A 22,739-nucleotide genomic window follows, 5' to 3' on the forward strand; every position below is an offset into this window, starting at 1 on the left:
CTGTTGGTCCTGGTCCTATGAAGCCGGTCAGGAGGGTCCGGGGTGGTGTGACTGGGGGATCATCCAGACTCTCGTTGAAACGTGGTGTGATTATAAAATCCTCTGTGGGGGGATCACATCATCCAGCTACAGGACGTTTCTCCGGTAAAGATCCGCCGCTTTGGCACGACGTGCCGCATATTCCGGTGCCCGGCTCGGTCACAGTCTCTCCACACTGTCGCTCCCACCGAAAACGTGACGTTTCGCCTCCAGGCGCATCTTCCCGTTATTTATCCTCTTACAAATAAACCTAGAATAAAATCCTGCTCTGACGGGTGGTGCAGATACAGCAGAGCAGCAGAGGCTGTCCGCAGTCAAAGGAAAGAGGTCTGGAGAGGTAGCAGTCTTCATTTGTTGTTGTGATCGGTTTCCTCATTTCCTTTGCCCTTGAGACGCACGCAGCGTAACCATTGCGCTGCCAACTTTTTCCAAACGGGACAGGCGCACTGGATACAGGTGCTGCGTCTCTGCTGGCCCCAAAGCGGGTGGGGTCAGGGGGCCTGCGGGGGCCCCCTGTAAGTGGGGAACAGGGTTGTAGCTGACACCGAGATCATGTCCTCTGTGTTTTATCTGGCGATTTGTGTTTGTTATTTAAAATTAGCCTTGAGGACATGAACAATTAAAAAAAATAACAGTGCATTAATATTTTATGTGCTGTATTCTGTATTTTTAGACTGAATACGTTTTAATTGGGCTACTTGGCAAAAGACAAAATGAAGGTTTCTTCTTGATTGTGTGTTTGCTGGCACTTTATTCTTCATTAATTTGTACTATTTGTTGTAATTTCCTAATAAATGTTAATATAATCAATACATTTCCTAGAAATGACTGTAATGTGTTAGACTTTCAGTTGATTAACTCCAATTGATGGCTTGTGCTAGAGTCTTTCAGTCAGGGCATTGCACGTCAGCTGGGAACATGAAATGTGTCAATGCAATTCAAGATATGTTGAGAATAAAGTTTCTTGATGATAAATGAATAACTTAAGTTTAAATCTTTCTAGACTTTGACACACAATCTCAAAAAATCTTGGCTGAGGCCTTTATAGAAAATATGATTTATACTGTGTTGTGACAGCCTGATTTAAGGTACTTTCTCTGTCCCCTATAATTTGCATAATACATAAATAAATGTTTTTTTATTGCAGAATGATTGAATTCACATCAAATATGGCTGTTTAGTGGGAACATGGGAGCCTTGTTTTGCAAGCTAATGATTTAGCTATCACGAGGAATTGTTTTCCAAATAATAAATCAGTTAATGGATGTTTGACACGCAAAACATCAATTCAGTGCATGATTTAACACTTTCCTCTTTGTCTGCAGCTCACTAAAGATAAAAGAATCAAAACTGTCTCCATATCTGGTTTAAAAGTGTAGTAGCTCCCTTTCCCATGAGCGTTGTCTTCCAACAGTGTGTGTGTGTGTGTGTGTGTGAGGAGGCACACTGACAACAGAGTCTCAGTCATTATAGTGTTTGGGTTATGACAGGCTGCTCACACGCTACATGAGGGTGAGGGTGTCTGTATGCTATGCGGGGATATGTTATCTCCCATTGACGTCTCAGCACAAGACGAGAAGGAAAAATCTTTTCCTATAACATAAATCACATCGGAGTTATAGGATTTTATACAAGTACAGAGAACAGTTGTGTAGTGTGAGAACAGTTTTTTCTCTCTTTCCTCTTTGCCATCAGGAAACAAATGATGCATAACTGGTGGTGACTTTTAAAATTGTTTCATAACCAAAACAAAGTCGAGCTTTCGTGTGAATGTTAATAAAAGTCAGTTTTCAGTTCATAACATTTGCTGCTCCAAATGTGAGATTAGAAGTTCAAAGATCTGTCAAATTTACAGGAAACAATATTTAAACACTACTTTCAGGTGACTCTTCAATAATCTGATGCAATACTGACTCTTCTGTGTGGTTGCTTATTAAAAGTCTTTCTGTCAATCACAGGAGACGAGTGTCACAACAGAAACTAAACACTGAAATGGTTGATCAAATTTTATTAGTTCTATTTTCCCCTCCAAGATTCTTTATTTTCTTGGTGGTAAACAAGACAAAAAAAAAAAACAGCAAGGAATTCAGACTTTATTACTTTCTGTACTCTGCTTTCTACAAAACCAAATCAACTGTGAACGAGGGGCAAAGCACGCAGGGAGTAATGATTGATGAAACAAAGTCGATCTTTTAATAGTTTCTCACTGATGTCCCACCAGGAAGTAGATAAGGCATTCAAAAACAGAACAACAATCTCTAATATCTAAAAAACAGAGATGCAAAATGGTAAATGTTGGCACTTCATGTGACCAATAATTATACATTCTCTCCATTCAAATCACACATTTCCATAGTCTCTGTATTTTAGTTATAGCTTGAGTATAAATAAATTACTCAGTGTAACCCGTTTTAAAGTCATTTCCATTTCTAACAAATGGAGAAAACATTGTGAATTGGCTTAAAATGCTGAAGATGATAGAGGAACAATGAAGAGCTGGTCAAAGATATCCCAAAAGTTAACAAATGGGAATGATGAATATGACAAGATGTGTTTTAACCATTTTAACCCTAAAACCATTCATGCTGAACATGTAGACTTTACATACGTTATACAGCATCCTCCTCGACAGTCCCATCAAACTCTTTTTACCGTGTCTTCTTGTTCTCTTCCCAATACTTTAATCAATATCAGTTTGTTTCAGCAGCCAGAAACATATCAGCTTTACAACAGTCACGTCATCATAACTTGAGGACAATAATGTGTTCCTGTGAGTCATCGAAGGCAGTTTATCAGTGTTCATTACGGCTCCTCTGAACAAACAGCGGAGAGGTTTGTACACAAACTCTAATTAGATCCGTTGAACAGCAGCATCAGTATAAATGTTTTATGAGCAACCTGTCAAGTCCAGTTTAACACAGCTTGGCTTTGGTTAGAAATAAACCAAGTGTGACCAAAAAGAAACCCTCCCACATCACACCCGTGCTCTGTGTGCTTCCTCAGTATCACGTGTGAGGGGAAAACACGGGCATATCAACAATGTGTGAATAGGTTAGAATTAACTTTAAAACTCTAAAAAAATAGTACCACATCCAGTCTGCTGTGTTTCTTCCTGCTGGCAGTTCAAACTTGATTCCCATCTAAGTTGAGCTATCACAGAGCACAGCTGGAGACCTTCCTACTTGTCCTCTCCATCTTTGTGGATTTTGTATTTCTCCAGAAACTCAGCGTGTTTCTGCCGCAGGATTTCTGTCTGTCTCTTAAAGCCGTTGACCCTGCCAAGGAGTACAGAAATGCTTTCAAGTCCTACGCATCACAGAGCTTATCAAATAGTTATCATGTAATCAAAAACAGATTGTACATTACCAACCAAATGACACATGCAAGAGAGGAAAAACTGTTCTTGCACAAACCTGGCCCTCTCTTTGGATTCATTGTATATTTCTTTGATGACTCGATCTTTCTCGTCCATGAAGTTATTGTGAACCTCCTCCAGTTTACTGAAATAGTTTGAAGAAATGCTCGAGTTAATACAACCTTAACAGAATAACGTTACTTAACCTAAAAACTCAGAGCTCAATGGGTGCACTGTATGCTCACTTGTTATTTATGAGTTTGTACAGCTGTGATAACAGCTCCTCAGATCACAAACCAGTGAATCTCCACAAACACAAGTGGCACCGAGTCAGTGTGTGAAAACAAATGTGAGGCCACAACTTGGGAGGTTGTGCCAAGACACATGGCACAGAGACAATCTGATCATCTGGAGGTGAACATGCAGAGAAACTGATGAAAATATCTTTCTGACATTCATCTTTTACACATTTTAAAGGACAAATTCACAATTTGTCATGTCATTTATTCAAATAAACACTGAAAATAGTTGTTCTCGTGGTAATCATTCTTCCTGTTCATACTCACCATTAGAAGATCCCAAAAAATAATGTACTTAGAATGTAAGTGATCGAGGCCAAAATACACAGTTCTCCTTCAATGCAAAAATTTAAAAGTTTAACCAAGGTTAATATGAAGCTTCAGTTGTCCAAAAGAGTTTAATAAAGTAGATATCTTTCAATATTACAGTCTTTTTAGTGCCAAAGTCTCTCTCTCTCTCTTTTTTTTTACGATACTTCTCTACACAGCTCAACAGGGAAACATAAAGAGGGAATTTGATGCTGTAATTGTGGTAGATATTCACTTCATATGACTTCGACTGCAGAAGCCTCATATAAAAGTTTCAGATCATCTTTTAAATGCATTTTGCACAAACGACTGTGTTGAAACACACTGTGAATCACTTCAATTGAAAGCACATTTGAAAGAGATCTTTTTATAGCTAGTATGAACAGGACGAATGATTAATGTGAGGAAAACCTCTGTCTGTGTTCATATGGACTCCTGACTGCTGTTTTAAGACAGAATTTAACGGAAAAAGTCTTACCTAAAGTTACAAAGTGATGAACAACACATTAAATTCAGGGTTTTTACCTGAAGAAGATTATATGGGCTCCAACACTGAGAAGCATAGTGATGATGCAGTAGCCCACCAGGCGGATGTTCCTCTTCCTCCTCTTTTGCCACTCCTCTGCCGGCATTTCCTGAGTTTGACGGAACTGCTCCCAGTAACGAATATTTTCGTGGGCCGCCGTACTGGTGGAGAAGTACATCAAGAAATAGTGTGATGGTGGCATCATGGAAAACAGAGGTGGGTATGACAAAGACAAAAAACAGACACAAACAGCCTGACAGATTGATGCTCAGTAGAGAATATAATTGTTAAGCCAATTATAAATGTGATCTAGGTGAGTCTGTTCCAGTCTGGTTCAGCTGGTGTTTTTTAATCAGATGATAATATCACAGTGTGTGGTGTTGATTTAATTAGTCTGTTTTCTGCTTCAGTTGCTACCCGTTGTTTTCATTGAGATTATTTTGTGTTAAACCTATAAACTGCACATGGACATCGCATCATCATTCAATAAAAACAAGCACCTGCATCCACACATAAGATCAGACAACCAAACTAGGGCTACGACTAACAGTTGATTTCTCACTTAATTGATAAGTTGTTTCATCTATAAAATGGTGAAAAATGACGATTACTGTAAAGCTCAAGGTGATGACCTCAAATGTCTAGCCTTGTCCTAACAAACAGTCCACAACCCAAAGATGATTCTTTTTCTATCGTAGAAAACTAAAGAAAGCAGAAACAATTCACATTTGTGAAAGTGGGACATGGGAATTTTGGCATTTTTTCTTTAAAAATGACTCAAACTGAATAACTGACTGGCGAAATAGTTGGCAATTAATTTTCTGTTGATCAACTAATCGTTACAGCTCTAAACCAAACTACCACCAATTAAGTGAAGTCAAAACCAAAGCAAATAATCATCTCAAAATAATCCAGACTGATGGAGTTACACTGAGTTTATGTACAGTTGAATTGATGCATCTGAAGGTACAAACAAGCGTTTGGACGTGACTCAGTCCGAGTCCATCTGCTCGGCTGTCACACCCAAATCATTTACGTAATGGGCTCAACAAACATGAAGTGTATCCCCACCCTACATGGTTGTTGGTCGACAATAAACAAAAAAAACAACTTTTCTGCTGTTCCGACACTATAACCACATTCTGCTGATGACTGATTCATGCTTCACTTCAGAGCAGAATTAAGTTTCTAAATTTGTGCACAACATTGAACACCAGGAAAATGAAACTACAGTATTCTCACTTCCATCAGGAGTCATTTAAACAAATATGAATAAAAAATTATTGCAGGTTGTTGCAGAGGTAATTTTGGAGGAGGTTTCAGGTGTTCAGTCCTCACAAGAATAGCATATCCCGTGAGAGTGTGACGGAAACCTATTATTGCTGCATCAATTTTCCCCCACACGAGCAGGGTTAAAGAGTGTGGAGGAAAGTCAGCTTACGTAACACTAATTAACAAGACCGAGCTGTCAAGAGAGTGTGCTGATGTGTATCTTCACCTGGCTCTGTAGCTGGAGGTTGATCTGAAGGCCTGATTCCCGCTGTAGGGCTGTCTGTTTTTAAAGTCATACTCCTTCCTGCTCGGCTCCTTGCTCAGCACTCGGTAGGCCTCGTTCAGCTGCACAAACTGGCCGTGTAGCCCCGGGTTGGTTGGGTCGCTGTCTGGGTGCATCTGCAGTTACACGTGACAAGTGGATCAGTGAGATGAAGAACACACACACAGAGTCAAACAATCAAGATATACTCTGGTGCAGGATTGAGCTCATCTGTACACATATGCATGTGTGAATTGTAGATAATCTTTAATTCTCTTTCAAATGTATGCCTGTGTGTGGTATGCACTCAACCATGCTTCCTCCCTGATGGGTGAGTCGTCTCACTCTTTAATAAACCAGAACCACTAGGTAAATATACATCCCTGTTTACACTGGTGGCCACAACATGAAAACAAACAGTGAAAAAGCCGACTGTGGGAACAGCAAACACACAGAAACCATACTGTGAAAGGCTGCCCTCGTGTGGCCGGACATTTGCTCTGAATTCACAGCTCACCGAAGCGCGAGGAGGACTACTGTACCTTTTTAGATTTGTCGAAAAATGCATTTTTAATTTCATCCAAGGTGGCATCAGATTTGACTCCCAGGAGATCGTAGTAGTTCACAGCTTTTCTAAAGTGATAGAACAAACAATTTAAAACCTGTGAAAAGCAGAGTAGATAAACGGAAAAATATCATCATGATTACATTCAACACACACACACACACACACACACACACACACACAGTGCTGCTTGAAAGTTTGTGAACACTTAACAATTTCCTCTATTTCTGGATAAATATGACCTGAGACATGATTAGACTAGTCTTAAAACTAGATAAAGCAAACCCAATTAAACAAATGAGACAAAAACACTCATTGTATTCATTTATATATTGAGGAAAACTAAATACATCTTCTATCTTTCCTATTTGTGTGAGGCAAAAGTATGTGAACCCTTCCTTTCAATAACTGGTGTGATCATCGTTTACAGTAATGACTTCAACAAAACATTGCTTGTAACTTTTTAAGAGCCATGCACATCAGCTTGGAGGAATTTGACCTCGTTCCTCCTTAAATAACAGATGTTGGATGTCTGAACTGCCTGCTTCAAGTCCTTCAAGAGAATTTCTGTAGAATTAAGATTAGGACTATGACTCAGCTGTAACAAAACATTAACTTTATTTTGCTCTAACCATCGCTTGGTAGAACAACTTGAGCGTTTGATGTCGTAGTTTTTTTTTTTGCTTTTTTTTTTAAAGAATGCACTTTCTGTTGAGCATCGGGTCATGGACGGATATCTTGACATTTTCCTGTACAATTTCCTAGTACAACTCAGAACTCAAAGCTCCATCAGTGTTTGTAGGCTATCCTGGTCCAGACCCAAAACCATGATACCGTCACCACCATGTTTCACACATGAGATGAAGTTCTTATGTTTGCATGCAGTGTTTTCTCATTGCCAACCAAAATGCTTCTCATTCAAGCCGCCCACAGAACATTTTATCAGTTGCCTTCTGACTTACTTCTGGCTACATGGTCTTGAACAAACCGTAGATGGCAGTGATGGCTTTTCGGAGAGTTGTGGCTTTCTCTTTGCAACTTTGTTACACACACCATTGATGATCAATGTTCTCATGATGCTGGACTCATGAACATTCACTGTAGTCATTTCAAAAAGGCTTTTAGTTTCCCAGATGTTAGTCCCTTGTGACCTCCCACGCTATTACATGGAGTCCTGGGGAGGGTAACACTGGTGTTGGATGTCTTCCATTTCTACACAATCTGCCTGATAGTTGACTGGTGGAGTCCAAACTCTTTAGAAATGGTTTTGTAACCCTTTCCGGTTTGGTGAGTATCAACAACTCTTCTTCTAAGGTTGTCAGAAATCTCCTTTGTTGAAGACATGACACGCTTGCACCAACCTGTGTTGTGAAGCTCAGACTTTGACAGAGAAGACTCAGAATGATCTTCTTTAAATAAAACAGGGCCTCCCAGACTCATACTTCATTGTCATCCCATTGATTGAAACACCTGACTCTAATTTCTCCGTCAAATCAATTGATAATCCTAGAGGTTCACATACTTTTGCCTCACACAAATATGTAACCTTGGATAATTTTAACAATAAAACCAACAAGTGTAAGATTTTGGACTCATTTGTTTAATTAATGTCTCTTTATCTAGTTTTAGGACTTAACCTGACCTTCACCATTACTTGCCCAACCCTAACCTTAACCACCCACCCAAAAACAGCCTTTTCCAAATTGTGGACACAACTTGTATCCCCAATTGAACAAGCCATCCCCAATTAACTGGTCTTAAGTTTGAAATTTGTCCCCAAACGTAGCCTATGACAGACCACAAACACACTGACAAAAATGTACCTGCATGCAGCGCTCTGGGAGAGCAGACGCAGTCCACTCTTGTAGCACCAAAGACAGCTCTGACACAGACGCAGCTGGGCCTCCAACTGCATTATGAACAGTCCTGATCTTCCACTCAGAGAAAACTGTGACGACAGAGACGACAGCTGTTAACTGGAGTACCGTGCACAGGCAGATCAATAACAGGAGAGGCAGTGAGATGTTTTAAATATCAATTCTAATCAATCAATCAATCAACATACAGACTTCACAAACATCACTCTCAGCTGCAGCATTTAAAAGGCCCCAAAAACATATTTTCTCAGCTTCTTATTGTGAGTGGTTTGGTTCAACATTTAGGGTCCGTTAGTAGTCGTAGTTAGTTACGTTGTGGTGACAGTTTTAGGTTAACAACCCATTGCCAATTAAATCTTTTCTCACTGGTTATTTACAGTCAGTCTGAGATTTTAAATTCTTAATAAAACCTACCAAAGTTTGTTTTCTTCATAACATTGATTCCTACCTAATGTCCTAATTGTCATGAATATTTAGGAAAATAATTGCTGTTTCTAACCAATAAGGATAGGGACCACACTCTGAATACAGGCACTGACTTGCATAAAACTGACAAAGAGCAACTAATGCTGGAGGTGGAGTGATAAAAATGTTTGGTCATTTTGACATTTTCAAAAGAGTTATCCTATAATTTTTATAATATAGGCAAAGACAACTGGACTCAAACTGTGAATGAATTTGAAGACATATGTAAGATTAACCTTTACTGTAAAACAGTGACTCTATACGGTATATGTGCCTATTAGATGTAACCCATTGCATATGTTGCTGCAATGTCCTTAACCTGAATGAAACATATTGTCAAGCAAAAAATGTTTTAGCTTCTTCTCAAATGTGAAGATTTGCTGCTTTCTTTGTATTGTGACAATACATTAAAGACTGGGCAATAAATATAACAATATTTGGTACCAAATACCTCAATATTGATATTGCTGCAATATTGTAGGGAGCTTTCACAAAATATTTACACAATGAGATTTTAAATAAATGTTCATTAGTAGTGTGGATATAATGACTAAGTGAGTAAAAACGAATAATAGAAGTACAACAGTCTGGTAAGTTCAGAAAAAGTCAATACTTTACTGTAATGCAGCTTTTAAAACCAGAAGGCTTATTCTATATCATATCATAATATCTAGTCTCCTATTAATAAACTGATATAATATGAATATATTGGCCAGCCCTATTTTTAACTGTTGGTTGGACACAACAAATAAACTGAAGACAGCCACAGGCTCTGAGAAATAATGCTTCACATTTTATAGACAACACAAGAAAAAGCTGATACATTGATGATGACAATAATCAGTGTTGGGAAGTAACTAGTTATAACAGTGTTACGTAATTCAGTTACAAAAATAAATGTTACTGTGATCTGATACAGTTACTGAGAAAACAATGTGTAATTAAATTACAGTTACTTATGAAAATGTTGATGATTACAAAAGGGACTTACATCTGGAGTCAGATATTTAAGATTTTGCAGGAGGGTTTTTTCTTCATTTTTAAATATTTAACATGTTACTCAATACATGTATTACTCTTTTTAATTATTTGAAAACATGGGCTTATCTGGTGTCATAGTACCTATTAAGACCATGCCAGACTTTTTTTCATAAAATATCTTTATTTTATATTCCAAAATCTACATGAACCAATTAATACATGCTCAAATGAGAGACAAATTTCTGTTTATAAGAAATGATCTCCCTTATAAATCATGTAAGTATCAATGAAAAACACCAGAACTTACACTTACACTTACCCAAACAGTTGAACACATTTGTTAGAAAATTAGAAAAGTAATTAAAAAGTAATCAAATATAAAAGTTACATTACTTTGATTAAGTAATTGAAATAGTTACATACCTTATTAGATTTTAAATAGAGTAATCTGTAACCTGTTACATTTCCAAAGTAACCTTCCTAACCCTGCAATAACGTTAACCAGTCCCCCAACAAACAAAAGAGCTGGTGGAATAAGTGGTTAACCTCACTGACAAACAGTTTGAACTACCTTTCAGTCTGTTTTTTACCTTTCAGTCTGTTTCCATTGAATTGAAAATTATGGAGTCAGCAGCTATCCCTCATCTGGCAACACGTGACCTGACTGAGGACCCAAACAGAGTGCGAGGTGATGGAAATATTTCGAAAACAGCTTTAAAAACACATTTAAGGTACCAGCTACTTCTTGCCAATATTTTCTTTTGCAGTAAACACAATCTGTCACATTTAAACCCCGTGCAGCTTTGTTATTAGGGGGCGTGTGCAGTCGAGTTACTTTTAAAAACACTTTTAAAAATTCATTTGACGAGACTTTCTTTCATCAGCTTCACCATCATCTACAGGGTGACTGCTGTGTTAGTTACCAGGTTAAAATAAACAATGCACATATCAGTCATGCCTGGAGTTTCATGCAGGGACATTTTGTCCCGCTAGCAGCAGAGCTAGCTGATGTTAGCTTTAACTGTTAGCCACTCTGTACTAACAATGATCTAATCTGTAGAAAGATGGACAACAAATATGAAACAATGCCATGACATTTAAAAAATAGTATAAAACCACCAGAAACAGGACATACCAGCTGAGCTCAGTTTCATAACACGGTGTTTGAGATGAGGGGCTTACATAATGTCAAGTCGTCAAGATAGCTGCAGTCAGACCGGAAGTCCTCAAATCCTTCACTCTAAAAGTACCAACACAGCAATGAAACAATACTGCATTAAGTTAAAGTACTGCATGAATAATCCTACTATAGTAAAAGCAGCTTGTTACTGTTGTAGCTGCTGGAGGTGGAGCTATTTTACACTACTTTATATACAGTTATAGTTTAGTCCAGTGGTTCCCAACCTAGGGTTTTCTTTTGCTTTCTGCATCAGATAGTTAAAATAAACTAATAGACTGTATGTTCACATGTGTAATGTTAAACAATAACGTACACAGTTTGCATATACTATAGCTTTAGAATAACTAATTAGAAAAAGTTGTCCCACATTACCCTAATCCACCCTATTGAAATGAAACCATGTGAGAAGTTTAGAGGGAAATATCACTATTTGGTGGAGCTGACCCAGACTACACACAGGTTTCATATTTAACAATGTGTTGTGTTTTAAAAGCTTGTTATATTATTTATTAACTTGTTATATTGCATCAAATCTTCTGAAAATAAGCTAAAAGCTGTAAAATAAATGTAGTGGAGTAGAAAGTACAATATTTCCCTCTGAACTGTATTAGATTGGAAGTATAAAGTACTCAAGTAAAGTACAAGTATTTCAAAGTTGTACTTACTTATTGTACTTGTGTAAATGTGAACATGTTGGTAAAAGAATCAATAGTGGAAAGTAAAATTCTTCACTGAAAGTAAAAATCTCTACTCTAGCTTTAAAAGCTTACTAGGTACAAGTATATCACCAACTAAATTAGTTACAGTAGCTACTAATTGTTTTTGGTTGTGACTGATTGGATTAACTAAGTAATTTGAATTAAGGATAGTTTGTAGCTCAAACCCTAACCCTATGGGCTTTTTTATTATTATAACCAGAAGTTGTAGCTGATTTTTGGTGACTTGACAAACACAAAACACGCCCCTGCACGTGTTTATTTACCAGGCCAGGATTTTAACCCTGTGGCTGCCGTGGTCACCTGTAGAGGTGAAACCATGGACTGTGGGTGAAACAGAGGTTTTATGTGATACTTAAAAAATGACCAGCTTTCCCCTGAACTTGTTAAGTCTTAACAAATAGCCTATGTATAATAATTTACATTTTAGACCAGTGTTGGCTCAACTATTTTTGATGAGGTTTACGTTTATGTTCTCGTGGGTGGACGTAATTCAAACATTTTTACCATTAGTCGGATAAAACTGCTGAGGTTAGCTTTCATTTGTTAAAACCTCTTAAACCAGCTCAATGGAGTTTAGTGCGACTCTATTTGTGGTGTTACGGTACCGGTGCTTAGAGCGGCCAAAAAGTACAAAAGAAACATTTCTCACGTTAAATTAATTAACTCAGTGTGTTGCGACATTTATTTGTGGACGTCACAGTCATCAAGACTTAATTGAACCACGATTTGTAATTTGACATGATACATTATCGATGCAGTGTTTCGTCCTTTTTGGCCGCTCCAAGCACCGGTACCGTAACACCGGGAATAGACGCACATATGAATCCGAGCTGCTGCTGATTTGATCGTAGTCAGAAAGAGGAAGAAACTGCAGTCTGTCTGTCCTGTTCACTTCCACGTATGAAGGTAAGAGCTTTTGCAAGTTTCAGGAAAATAGCCGACAGATTTGGTAGCCTAATTATTCAAACTAAGCAGCACAAAACTTTACAGGAGACATTCTTACATGATAATCTGAGATCTGCACTCTGTACCTCTGTATGTGCTGATGAGATCAGATAAACTCAAAGTTGTTCGTCCCTGTTGTTGTCAGGTACTTTTTATGTAAATGTCAAACAATTTACAACCTTAAAGAAAGTCCAATAATCTCACAAATGTCTTATCCATCGGGTTCATTTGCAGGCAAAAAACGGTCGTCCTGACGAGTTAAGTGCCTCTAATTTGATGTTTGTTCGTTTTAGGCTTTTCTGCAGCAGTGGAGAAAGTAATGATATCATAAACTTAAGCAAAAATACCAAGACAGCAATGTAAAAATACTCCTTTGCAAGTAAAAGTCCTGCAGGAGAAACCAACTTAAGTGCATCCGTATTAGCAGCTTGATGTATTATAGTAAAAGTAGTGGTTAGGTCCCTCTGAGTCTCTGACTGATATATTATTAAATATGACATCATTAGATTATCATTACTGAAGCATCAGTGTTAAACCGCATGTTGCTGTCAGAGGAAAGGAGAAAAAAAAGTTATGTTAAAAAAAAGTTGTGTGAACAAAGTTTACTGTCATAAAAGTCTAAAGATACCAAAAAATATTCACATTTGAGAAGCTGGAACAAGAAAATTCTTTAACAAAATACTCAAAATATCAAAAATAGTTGGCAATGAATCAACTAATTGCTGCAGAACCAATAAAGAAACTGTTCCTGCAGGGTTTGTTATCTAAATGCTGAGGTCATTGGAGGTGGTGGTTTTGTCATTAGTGAATCAGCAAACTATCTTCCTGGCACGACTGTGTGAGATGATGATGTGTCTGTTTGTATACGTGGAGCGGAAGAAGAGGTCAGAGGTAGTTTGTAACTCATAGAACAGTACTTTGCTGCTCACAGATTCTTTTTTTTTTCTTTTACTTCATGTTATTTGTTCAAAATTATTTCTATTGATATTTTGATGTAAATGATAATTCCCCAAAAGGAGACCACCAGGAGTAACAGATGATGGACCCTGAAGTGTCCGTGCTGCTGGACGCTGCAGCCTGGAGGGGGCTGCTGCAGTCCCAAGTGCAGGTGGAGCTCTCTGAAAGGTAGAATGATTTATAACGTGTGTGATATAGATAATGGGGGGAAAAAAATTTAATCACTAAATCCTTTTTATAGACATGACTCATTAGTTATATATTAATGCAGTTAATTATAGCAGTTTGACAGAAGGGCACATGTGAAATGTGTTGTAACCTCCAAAGGCTGCATTACTCACTCCTCCTTCTCTCAGATATAACAGGCAGACAGATGTGGCTCTTGAACGTCACATAGAGGAGATGTGGACAGAGCGGGTGTCAAAGGAGTCATGGCTTTTCAACGGGGCCAAATTCAGGCTGCACTCTTTCCAATTGGCCTCTCCTATGAATCCCTCCTCATCCTCAGTTTCTCCTCAAAACTCACGCTGCACTCTTTCGTCCCACGCTCCTGTCTTGGACGGTGCAGAGGACCAGGAGGGAAAATTAGACAACAGACAAAGAGAAACTCCTCCGAACAAGTCTGTGAATCAGACAGAAAATGTTGATAGTGTCACCCAACAAACCGCCAGCGCACTAAGACAAGTGTCCTCCACGTGTGACTGCAGAGCATCTAAAGATAAAAACACAGACGACCAGGAGGCCACGGCGCTCCTCACTCTGAGACTCGGTCTTACCTGCTACAAAGACTACCTGGGAACCAACTGGTCCTGCCGAGTGGCAGAGCTCCGTCGACGCGGCGAGGAGTTGGGCGATCCTCTGGCGCTGCTCGCTCAGCCTCTGGGTGTGGGCGGCGTCCTGTGTACAGGTGACGGACAGGTGGTGTTGATCAGGAGGAGTCAGAAGGTGGCAGAGGCAGGCGGGCAGCTAGACATCCCTGGAGGTCACCCAGAGCCAAAGGTAAGGAGACACTGAGGTATGTGTCACTAACCCACCTGATGTGTTACTCACACTGTCACTGCTCTCCTCAGTTGGTGTGTGAGCGTCTGGGTCAGGCGGTGAGCGAGGAGCAGGTCAGTGTGGAGGCGCTGCAGCAGAGGCCGGACGCTGTAGTCGCTGAGCTCTTCTCGTCTGTGTGCGCCGAGATTAGAGATGAGGTGGGTTTCTCACTCAAAAGTCCACCTTAATTGTTGTCACTGTATTGATGTGACTCTTTTTTGTGTCTGAGGTTTTGTGAAAATGATCAAAGATGTAAAATAAATACACAGCTTAAAATGCTCATCAATCTCTTAATGATTTGTTGGTAATTAAATGAACCAAAGTCACTTATTTTACTGTCATATGGAACTATTAATTACAATTAATTATTAATTAACAATTAATATGTTGTGTTTTTTGATTAGGTGGTTATTCTTTTAGTTCTATAAAATGTCAGAAAGTACTTAAAGAGTTGACGTAGAGCCCAAAATGTCTTCTTCTGTCCAAATAACTATCTCAAAGTTATAAACCAAACGCTGGAATCACAACAAACAATAATTCAATCATCAAGACTGCTAATTATGAATTTTCTGACTATATATTGATTAATTGTTTCAGAACAGGTTGAAAAATCCTGGTCAGGTTGTTTTTTTCCATCAGTGAAAAACCACAAAACCTGCAGAAAAGCTAAAAAAATCTGTCATGACACCATTACTAAATCGGTCAGTACTATTTGTATTTCATATTCAAAGGAAACGTTAAACAATCACTCGTGCTTTGACCGATATCTTAAAGAGCTGAGTCAATACTTGAGTAAATATTTTGAATAAAGATGTCCTTTAGAAACTGACCCTTCCCTCTGTTTGTCTCCAGGTGAATGTTCCTCTGAGTTTCCTCGGAGAGCCAGTCCTGATGGGCGTCGCTCTGAATCACACCAGCGCTGGCAGACCGAGTGCTGAGTTCTACGTCAGGTACTTACTCCTCCCTCCTCATTAGAATCCATTAAACAAACTATAGAAATGTTTTCTCTTAAAATGGTCAATCTCAAGTGGAGCCACAGGGGAAAATGAGGAGGGAAAAGATGAATTATTAAATGAAATAAGATAATGTACAAGAACTAAATATAATTGTATGGACTAACTAAAAGATCCCTGAGACAAAATGTTAATATAGAAACAGTCATGAACCCTGAAGAGTTTTTACAACACTGGAGAAAATGTCCTTGTAATGAGCCATCCCTAAACTAAACCAATTAAGTGACCTAACCCTCAGGATTTCCTTTATTTAGTATACAATCTGCTTTGAATGAAGAATGCAACCAAAGCAAATATACCTCTTTTTAAACTGCATGACCCAGGCAAAAAACAAATCAGCACTAGAGAGAAACCAGGTTATCACCGTCCATTATGAAAGTATATGACTGGACATAATGTTCATTTAAATGTATTTATGTAACCAATAATGTCCAAGGGAGACCTGACAAATCGGAAGTATAAGTTGCGGACAACAGATAAAGAATATTAATAAGTACTAAAATAAGGATAAAAGTATATTTATAACAGAGTAATTTACATATAATCTATCTCATATTCTGCAATAGATATTATTTATTGTTCAGACTCTTCCAATTGCTTGAAAATATGTTGGTTTTCTTTCCAATCTCTGTGAGTATATCAGGCCCAAACAGCAGATAAGTTCTGAGATAATGAGTGGAAGATGACCTCAATGTAACGTACAGTATGTGTTAATATTCATGTGTCCTTAGCTGCTCACTGACATCTGATGAAGTTAAAAAGTTGTACTGGGAAGGAGGAGCTGAGGCCCAAGAGTCAACAGATATAGTCTTCATCAGCAGGACGGTAAGAAGTCTGTAGTGAGCTTTTTGGTTGAGCAGCTGCATGACTGAAGATATTTAAATACATTTGAAAGCATAATAAAAAATAAAAAAAACCCCAGCATTTTGTTGTCTGTGACATTTGAAGGAGTTGCTGCAGCTGGACAGTAGCAGCGCTCTGTGGTCGGAGCTGTGTCCTTCAGCCAAAGGAGCCGTGCTGCTGTATCAGTCGGTGAAGCCTGACGCAGAAAGAAACCAGAGCAAACGATCCGACGCTTAGCAGAGCACAGTGGACAACGGATTCAGATGATTAAATAACATAAAGAGAAACGGTTTTCATTCAAGTTCAGGGATTTATTACTGTTTGAGCAAAAATTTGTAAAATGTATTTTTAATCATTTGTACACTGTACAGTAAAAATATATTTTTAAAAACATTTTGAATAAAAGGTTTAAAAAGTGACCTTGTTTTTGTCATTTAAATCCTTAAATACTTCAACACTGATTATCTTTTTAAGTATATTATTTGGGACTTTTTGCCTTTAATGTACAGGTTAGTAGAGAGAGAGAGAGACAGGAAATGGGAGGCAGAGAGGGGGGCAATGACACGCAGGATAGGACCACTCGGCACAGGATTCAAACCGGGGTCGCCTGCAGTGCAGGTGCTCTACCCACTGAGCTAAACACCGCCACGACACTGATTATCTTTGATTGGTCAAAGTGGGAAGTGCAACATTTACCGTCATCAGTCATTTTCTGTATGATATTATTTGATTAAGTCTTTCTCCAAACTGGATGAAGTCTGTAAAATTGTTGTACTGTGTAAACGCCGACAGTTTGGTGGCTCCTGTTTCATTTCGCTGCTCTTCTCTTCACCAGTAACCCTCAGAACCGCTGTAACCAAAGTCCCTGTTGCTGTAGTAGTAGCTCTGGTCCTGATACGCCACGTTCCACTGCAACGTAGAACAACACGGAATGAGGAAGTGGATTTGTTTGCTCTCTTAAATTAAAAGGAGAAATACATAACACTGACAGCTAGCGTTTAAAACAAGAGTTGTCTCCCCCCCGTCCCCTCAACCCCCAGACTCATAGCACAAAACAAAACAGACATTCTGCACAAGGAGAATATACCGGCTGTAGTGTTATAGTCAGAGAAGCCTGTATTTCAACTCAGCATGTTATCTTAATGTCTGATAACATATCATGGTCATCTTGTGAGTTAGTACAGTAAATATATTACATACTGGTTCATGTTCAGGTTTGGTGCGTTGCATATTACTCACATATCTTGGCTGCTGGTTCCATGACGGCACGTTGAGCCTCGCGTCACTCCACCCTTCAAAGAAAATAATACAATTAAATCATCTTCAACATCGAGTATCTCTTAAATAACTGCCCATCTTTTCTCATGCTGACCATTTAGCCACCGGATCCGATGAGCACAGGGAGGGCCGTGCGGGTAGGGTCTTTTCTTGTGGAGTCTTGTGTTTTTCTTCTTCTCTTGTTTAGGGATGGGAGGCAGCAGTCTGCGTGCTTTGTCTTTATACTCCTGCAGGAGTTTCTGTGCCTGTTCCTGAGGCAACTCAACGTACTGCAGCTCCTCTATAAGTTCATCCTGCTGCTCTGGAAGACTGTAGCTCACTGGAGAGAGAGAGCGGATGTCAAGTTCAAAGAGGAATCACAGTAAATACATACATGTGATTCAAATTGAATAATAAAAGAATAATGAAATCTGCTAAATCACTGAACTGTACAGAATTACATCACATGAGGTACCTGATAAGTTTAGTATCCCTTTCTGTTCTTTTGCTTTTGTCTTATCAGGAAGTCAGTAAAAGGAGTCCCAAAGAAAGGGACAGAGTAATATTTATATGTAAATATCAAAATAATCTAAAAGTTTCCCTCCCCAAAAGAGGAGACTTTTCACCACAGCTGAAGAGTTTCCAGAAAGTTACAATGACAGCTGGTTAGACTTTACATAATCCTATAAATGTGCAGGAGTCAGACCTTGCAGTTTGAGCAGGGCTGTCTCAGGGATCTGCTCCCCGTCTCGGGACTGGTGCTGGGACAGTCGTCTACTCCACTCCTCCAGTGAGGGGAAGACCACCACCACCCTGCGCCTGAAGCCCCTGAACAGCTGCAGCTTGTGACGCTGTGCAGAGAACAGGATGTTGCACTGGAAAAAAAGAGAGGGATGAGAGAAGAGAGTAAGCTAAGAGAAGTGATGAGACTCAACTCAATGTAAGTACGGTTAGTCCCAAACAAGTTTCAGCACTTCAGTGTTTCATTTATTCTTAAATTATTTTATATCTATGACTGAAGTTGACATTTTGTCCCATATACAATGTAATATACAATCTTTGAAGAAAGGTACAAAATGAACTGAAAAAGTGTTAAAAGTAGGTTAATATTTACAGGGCAGTTTCACAAGACACCGATGATACTTAACAGGGTTTTCAGATTTGAACTGATATGTTTCAGGTGAAATGTTACCTGGTCGAGGATATAGTTGCCTGGAATTTGAGCGGCCATCTTGATTAAATCAGTCAGACACTGAGAGGCCTGCCGCAGCCTGCTGTCTCTCTCTCCCCCGCTCTAAAACACACACACAGACATCAGGCACATTTAGCTCAGTTAGTCAGAACTCTAATATGTTGCATCTGAATGCGAGTTTGAGACGTGAGAGTGAAGACTGGAAGTTTGACTGACAATCATACATGCGAGCAGCTCCTCTGTGCCGAGCAGCCTGTAGTTTTTCTGTGGATGCTGCTGCATGAGAGTCGTGGCCCAGTGGGTTTTCCCAGAACCAGGAAGACCCACCATCAACACTACCTGTGGAGGAGGAGAGGTAGATGAAGATGAAATGTGTAGACTTACTGCACATGGAAATATAAAATCCAACATTATATCCATAAAAACTGACGTTTTCAAATTGTTATTATTATTTTTTTCAACTTGTGATGAGAACTTTTAGCTGCTGTCTGAAAATAACCAAGGGCTGCTCTTTTTAAAGTGGACATATCAGGCACATTTCCAGGTCTATATTTAAATTCTGGGGCTCTACTCAAATATCTTTGCATGATTTATAGTTCAAAAAACTTATTTACTTCATCCTGGCTCTGGAGGCTGCATTAACAAATAATTGGAGTCAGATTTAACTTATTTTTCTCATTCTTTACTCCAAATGGAAACTTCTATAATACATCTGTACAGGTTAAAGCTGAAATTCGATCCAAAATATGAGAGTGGATTATGCAAACTGCACATGGAAAAATCTTAGCAACAACCTGAGCAACAAAGACTATCAATGGACAACGTTTAATTTGATGTCATCACGGGGAGGAAGTAGAGGTAACATTGAAACGTGTTCAAAAGCAGGCTGAAGCCCTGGCTTTTGACTTTCAGGGAGCATTTCTACATATGATAACCACAAGTTTGAGAGCTTTAACCATGTTTAATATAGAAATCAATCAACATAACAGTATAAAAATAACAGAAAATCACAAACATCATGATATGTTCCCTTTAATGTCTAAACCAGGACTGTATGTTGTTAAAACAAGTCTGAACTATCTGTCAGACCGTTGGGTTGAGTTATTACATCGTTTTTTGGGTTTTTTTAAACAAAAATTATTTATCAACAAACTTCCACCAAATAGACTCATATATATCACACCTTGTGATAATGTGAAATTTGGTTATATTGTGCCACCTTTTTATACACATTAAAGTAGTTTGGATGGACACTCTCACCTCACACTGGGCTCTGGAGGTCGGGGTGAATGTGGCTCGTGTCCTCTGCCCAGCAGGGAGTGCTGCCAGCGGTGTAAACCCTGGAGGGCCGGGGTACCAGACAGGATCCGTGGGGCCCAGGAGGAATCGGACTGAACAGCTCTTACAGAGGACATGAGGGAATAGAGCACGACCCTGCAGCACTGAGGTGTTCAGAGAAAAGGCTGCACCCATGAAACGACCATTCTTGTGGAAGGAGAGCTGAGCGGAGCCGTCTGTGGAGAAAGACTACGGATGTGCAGAGCTGAGATTAGAGAAAGTTTCCTTTATCTCCATCCAAACTGGACGTGAGAGTTTCAAACAATATGAACGCATTAAAAAGTGGAGAACAAGATGTCACTCACAGCGTAACAGCCAATGATATCTCCCTCTGAAAAAGGTTCTCCAAACTCCTCCTCCATTCCAGCTGACACTTTTTTCCCCCTCCTGTCATATGCAAAGGAAACTTTTTCTTCACCTGAAGGGGGACAGATGGGGAAAGAGCAATTTAAATAATTCAAAAATAGCAAAAACAGAAAATGTGCCTCTGTTAATATAACTTCTCCCTCTCCTATAAAAAACATGAAATAAGCCCAATAATGACCCCACATCCTTACCCAGCAGCAGAGAGGTGTTGGCCGCTGACCAGCCGACTCTCAGGCCGTATGGCTCGATGCCGTCTTGTTCTTCCACCTGTGTAGACATTAGCTTCCTCTCCAGCCTCACCTCGAAGCCCACCCGGCCCTCTATCACCCCATGGGAGAGTCTGCAGCCCGACCATAGTGAGGGGAATCTCTCCCAGAACTTCGGCTGTCCACAAGCTCCATCTGGACCCACCTCAAAGTGGAGGTGACCTCCGCCTGTGTGAACAAGACAACTCAGACTTCCTCTGCACTGCTATGACTTAAATATTATTAAAACAAACTGCAACCTTGGGGGACTATTTGACTGATTTTGTATTAAAATGCACCTGCGACCAAAGTTTTGTTTGTTTCATGTTCGATAACCAGAGAGGTGGTGAATGTTATCAAAAGACTCACATGGATCCAGTCTGACTTTATCTTCATCCTCCTCCTCTGTTTCCTCTCTCTCCACAGGTAGTTGAGGTGATTTGGCTCTGGTGGGGGAAAAAACCAAACACTCGTGGAACATAATTCATATTGCTGTGTTGGTACAAAAGGATCTGAAGACTTCTTACACCACTGTAGTCCTAAAATACCACTTTATATATTCCTAATTTATATATTTCTTTTAAACACAACCAGACTATTCCACCTCCTCCGTGGATGCAATGGCTTTTTTTATTACCTTTTATATCGTATCTCCTCTTTGAACTCGTAGAAAGCTCTCCCTCTGTCCTCTCCAGAATCCTCCGCACCTCCCTGCTGTCTCCTGAGCTCTCCCCCCTCGACTTGGCACACATTCACCCTCTCTGAACCACACTCAGAGTTCAGCTGTAGTGTCTGCAGACTGTTTCTAGTCTCAGTTAGTGTTGCAGGGCCTGGTTGCAGACTGGTTTCAGCCTCAGTTAGTGTTGCAGGGCCTGGTTGCAGACTGGTTTCAGCCTCAGTTAGTGTTGCAGGGCCTGGTTGCAGACTGGTTTTGTACTCAGTCTGTGTTGCAGAGTCTCTGAACTCTCTGCTGGACTCAGTGTCACACGGCGCAGTGATACCAACTGTTGCGGTCGGTGATGAGGACAGAGAGGCCTCCGCAGGTGTAGGAGTCGTCAATGAACTGTCTTTTTGCAGTTTCACCTCTTCATCACCGTCTTCCCCACCTTGTCCAGCCTCCACAGCGGACCACAACCTGACCACCAGCTCAGTCTTCAGCCCTTTGGAGTCCAAATCGAGCTCTTTAAGTCTGGACCGCAGCTCGGCCACTTTTAACTTTTTGATGTCCGCTAGCTTCATCGTTAGCTGTCGTTAGTGTAGATCCTGATGCTCTTTGTTTCTTGTTTTAGTGACTTCTTTAACAAAAACTGGTATAAAGTAAACTCTGGAAATGGTGCAGCCGAGTGTTCACATCAAAACAATTCAATATGGTGCCCTGGTTTGTGATTGGCTCAGCAGACCTGCTTCACTTCTTCGTGCTTCAGATTGAACACTTCAACACCTGTACTGCCATCTAAAGGCCTGATAGTGGTACTACAGTTGATGTTAATGACGCATTACTTTAAATATTGTAATTCAGGCTTAAACATCTCCTCTATACACATATATATATAGACATGTAAAATACACTAGTTGAAAAAATACTGTCTGATATGGTTTGCACAAAAAAAGTATAATTACCATGTTAAAATCTTTAAAATAGCACCTGTTCCTTCTCCCTCATTCAATATTATATAATTGAATTAACTGTTTGCCA

The 22,739-nt window shown here is 39.5% G+C and overlaps 3 protein-coding genes across 4 annotated transcripts; 1 reads left to right on the forward strand and 2 right to left on the reverse strand.

The window, feature by feature from the left end:
* Positions 1-2,675: 2,675 nt before the first annotated feature.
* dnajc4 (DnaJ (Hsp40) homolog, subfamily C, member 4) lies at positions 2,676-11,126 on the reverse strand. Of its 2 annotated transcripts, XM_053323904.1 has the most exons (8): positions 11,086-11,126; positions 10,541-10,614; positions 8,451-8,575; positions 6,605-6,695; positions 6,027-6,199; positions 4,528-4,689; positions 3,453-3,539; positions 2,676-3,314 (listed from the first exon to the last, which is right to left on the reverse strand). In XM_053323904.1, exons 3-8 carry the CDS (start codon positions 8,540-8,542, stop codon positions 3,218-3,220), a joined length of 702 nt encoding a protein of 233 aa, XP_053179879.1. In that variant the 5' UTR covers positions 8,543-8,575; positions 10,541-10,614; positions 11,086-11,126; the 3' UTR covers positions 2,676-3,217. The 2 variants fall into 2 exon arrangements, with proteins under 2 accessions (XP_053179879.1, XP_053179878.1); XM_053323903.1 differs by lacking the exon at positions 10,541-10,614 and having other exon boundaries at positions 11,086-11,116.
* A 1,604-nt stretch (positions 11,127-12,730) lies between these two features.
* nudt22 (nudix (nucleoside diphosphate linked moiety X)-type motif 22) lies at positions 12,731-16,914 on the forward strand. Its single transcript, XM_053323441.1, has 7 exons — positions 12,731-12,755; positions 13,811-13,919; positions 14,108-14,750; positions 14,822-14,947; positions 15,642-15,739; positions 16,534-16,627; positions 16,751-16,914. Exons 2-7 carry the CDS (start codon positions 13,831-13,833, stop codon positions 16,880-16,882), a joined length of 1,182 nt encoding a protein of 393 aa, XP_053179416.1. The 5' UTR covers positions 12,731-12,755; positions 13,811-13,830; the 3' UTR covers positions 16,883-16,914.
* Positions 16,915-17,473: 559 nt separating this feature from the next.
* si:ch211-107m4.1 (heterogeneous nuclear ribonucleoprotein U-like protein 2) lies at positions 17,474-22,381 on the reverse strand. Its single transcript, XM_053323433.1, has 11 exons — positions 21,681-22,381; positions 21,413-21,489; positions 20,990-21,232; positions 20,738-20,850; positions 20,355-20,621; positions 19,311-19,433; positions 19,095-19,196; positions 18,609-18,777; positions 18,018-18,242; positions 17,885-17,937; positions 17,474-17,554 (listed from the first exon to the last, which is right to left on the reverse strand). Exons 1-11 carry the CDS (start codon positions 22,280-22,282, stop codon positions 17,474-17,476), a joined length of 2,055 nt encoding a protein of 684 aa, XP_053179408.1. The 5' UTR covers positions 22,283-22,381.
* Between the last annotated feature and the right edge of the window lie 358 nt (positions 22,382-22,739).

This window comes from Scomber japonicus, chromosome 8, assembly GCF_027409825.1.
Source record: "Scomber japonicus isolate fScoJap1 chromosome 8, fScoJap1.pri, whole genome shotgun sequence".
NCBI lineage: Eukaryota > Metazoa > Chordata > Actinopteri > Scombriformes > Scombridae > Scomber > Scomber japonicus.